General features: G+C 46.4%; 1 protein-coding gene across 1 annotated transcript in view; it reads right to left on the reverse strand.

Moving 5' to 3' along the window:
• Positions 1 to 2,500, reverse strand: part of LOC135544586 (G protein-coupled receptor kinase 3-like) — a 66,653-nt gene that overhangs the window by 24,388 nt on the left and 39,765 nt on the right. The window contains exons 8-9 of the mRNA XM_064972315.1: positions 429 to 520; positions 152 to 251 (exon numbers count right to left, since the gene is read on the reverse strand). Coding sequence (XP_064828387.1) covers positions 152 to 251; positions 429 to 520 — 192 coding nt within the window. The remainder of the gene's footprint in view (positions 1 to 151; positions 252 to 428; positions 521 to 2,500) is intronic.

Raw genomic sequence — 2,500 nt, forward strand, 5'->3', positions numbered from 1 at the left:
GTGCCACAATGCAGAAAATAGTAAAAATAAAGAAAAACCTTTGAATGAGTAGGTTTGTCCAAACTTTTGCCTGGTAAATGTGTGTGTGTGTGTGATCTTGCCTTGTAGGTGTGTGTGTGTGTGTGTGTGTGTGTGTGTGTGTGGAACGTACCCCTGTGCTGACAAGTGACAGCATAATTCTCTCGTTCAGAGCCAGAGTCTCCCCCTGCTTCATCTTGATCCTCTTCTTATCCAAACACTTCATGGCATACCTGAGACACACACACCTTACTGGTTCTGAGGGACCATCATTCCTGTTGATCTTTTGTCTTCTCTTGTACACCCCCCCCCCGCGCCTCCTCATTTATCGTCCCGTGTATGTTTGTTTCCTCCACTTCGCCACCCCTCTTTGCCCCTCCCGTACTCGTTCACGTTCCTGCGTTACTCACATCTTGCCAGTGTCAGCCTTCCTGCAGCCGTACACCTCCCCGAAACCCCCCCGACCGATGATGCGGTGGACGCTGAAGTCATTCATCGACAACTGGAGAGAGAGAGAGAGAGAGAATAGAGAGGGGGGATGAAGAGAGAGAATAGAGAGGGAGGATGAAAAGAGAGAGTGAGAAAGAGAGAGGGGGGATGAAGAGAGAGAGAGAAAGAGAGAGGGGGGATGAAGAGAGAGAGAGAAAGGGGGATGAAAAAGAGAGAGAGAAATAGAGGGGGATGAAGAGAGAGAGAGAGTGTGAGAAATAGAGAGGGGAATGAAGAGAGAGAGAGTGAGAAATAGAGAGGGGGGATGAAGAGAGAGAGTGAGAAATAGAGAGGGGGGATGGAGAGAGAGAGTGAGAAATAGAGAGGGGGGATGAAGAGAGAGAGTGAGAAATAGAGAGGGGGGATGAAGAGAGAGAGTGAGAAATAGAGAGGGGGGATGAAGAGAGAGAGTGAGAAATAGAGAGGGGGATGAGAGAGAGAGAGAGAAATAGAGAGGGGGGATGAAGAGAGAGAGAGTGAGAAATAGAGAGGGGGTGAAGAGAGAGAGAGAAATAGAGAGGGGGTGAAAAGAGAGTGAGAAATAGAGAGGGGGTGAAAAGAGAGAGTGAGAAATAGAGAGGGGAATGAAAAGAGAGAGAGAGAAATAGAGAGGGGAATGAAAAGAGTGAGAAAAGAAAGAGGGGGGATGAAAAGAGAGATAAATAGAGAGGGGGGATGAAGAGAGAGAGAGTGAGAAATAGAGAGGGGGTGAAGAGAGAGAGAGAAATAGAGAGGGGGTGAAAAGAGAGTGAGAAATAGAGAGGGGGTGAAAAGAGAGAGTGAGAAATAGAGAGGGGAATGAAAAGAGAGAGAGAGAAATAGAGAGGGGAATGAAAAGAGAGTGAGAAAAGAAAGAGGGGGGATGAAAAGAGAGATAAATAGAGAGGGGGGATGAAGAGAGAGAGAGTGAGAAATAGAGAGGGGGTGAAGAGAGAGAGAGAAATAGAGAGGGGGTGAAGAGAGAGAGAGAAATAGAGAGGGGGGTGAAAAGAGAGAGTGAGAAATAGAGAGGGGGTTGAAGAGAGAGTGAGAAATAGAGAGAGTGAGAAATAGAGAGGGGGATAAAAAGAGAGAGTGAGAAATAGAGAGAGTGAGAAATAGAGAGGGGTGTGAAGAGAGAGAGTGAGAAATAGAGAGGGGTGTGAAGAGAGAGAGTGAGAAATAGAGAGGGGGGATGAAGAAAGAGAGAGTGAGAAATAGAGAGGGGGGATGAAAAGAGAGAGAGTGAGAAATAGAGAGGGGGGATGAAGAGAGAGAGTGAGAAATAGAGAGGGGGGATGAAAAGAGAGAGAGAGAAATAGAGAGGGGGGATGAAAAGAGAGAGTGAGAAATAGAGAGGGGGGATGAAAAGAGAGAGTGAGAAATAGAGAGAGTGAGAAATAGAGAGGGGGGTGAAGAGAGAGAGTGAGAAATATAGAGGGGGATGAAAAGAGAGAGTGAGAAATAGAGAGAGTGAGAAATAGAGAGGGGGGTGAAGAGAGAGAGTGAGAAATATAGAGGGGGATGAAAAAGAGAGTGAGAAATAGAGGGGGTGAAAAGAGAGTGAGAAATAGAGAGGGGGATGAAAAGAGAGAGAGTGAGAAATAGAGAGGGGGATGAAAAGAGAGAGTGAGAAATAGAGAGAGTGAGAAATAGAGAGGGGGTGAAAAGAGAGAGTGAGAAATAGAGAGAGTGAGAAATAGAGAGGGGGGATGAAAAGAGAGAGTGAGAAATAGAGAGTGAGAAATAGAGAGGGGGGTGAAGAGAGAGAGTGAGAAATATAGAGGGGGATGAAAAGAGAGAGTGAGAAATAGAGGGGGGTGAAAAGAGAGTGAGAAATAGAGAGGGGGGATGAAAAGAGAGAGAGTGAGAAATAGAGAGGGGGATGAAGAGAGAGAGTGAGAAATAGAGAGGGGGGATGAAGAAAGAGAGAGTGAGAAATAGAGAGGGGGGATGAAGAGAGAGAGAGAGAAATAGAGAGGGGGGATGAAGAAAGAGAGAGAAAGACAATAGC

The sequence above is a fragment of the Oncorhynchus masou genome, chromosome 8 (assembly GCF_036934945.1).
Source record: "Oncorhynchus masou masou isolate Uvic2021 chromosome 8, UVic_Omas_1.1, whole genome shotgun sequence".
Classification (NCBI taxonomy): domain Eukaryota; kingdom Metazoa; phylum Chordata; class Actinopteri; order Salmoniformes; family Salmonidae; genus Oncorhynchus; species Oncorhynchus masou.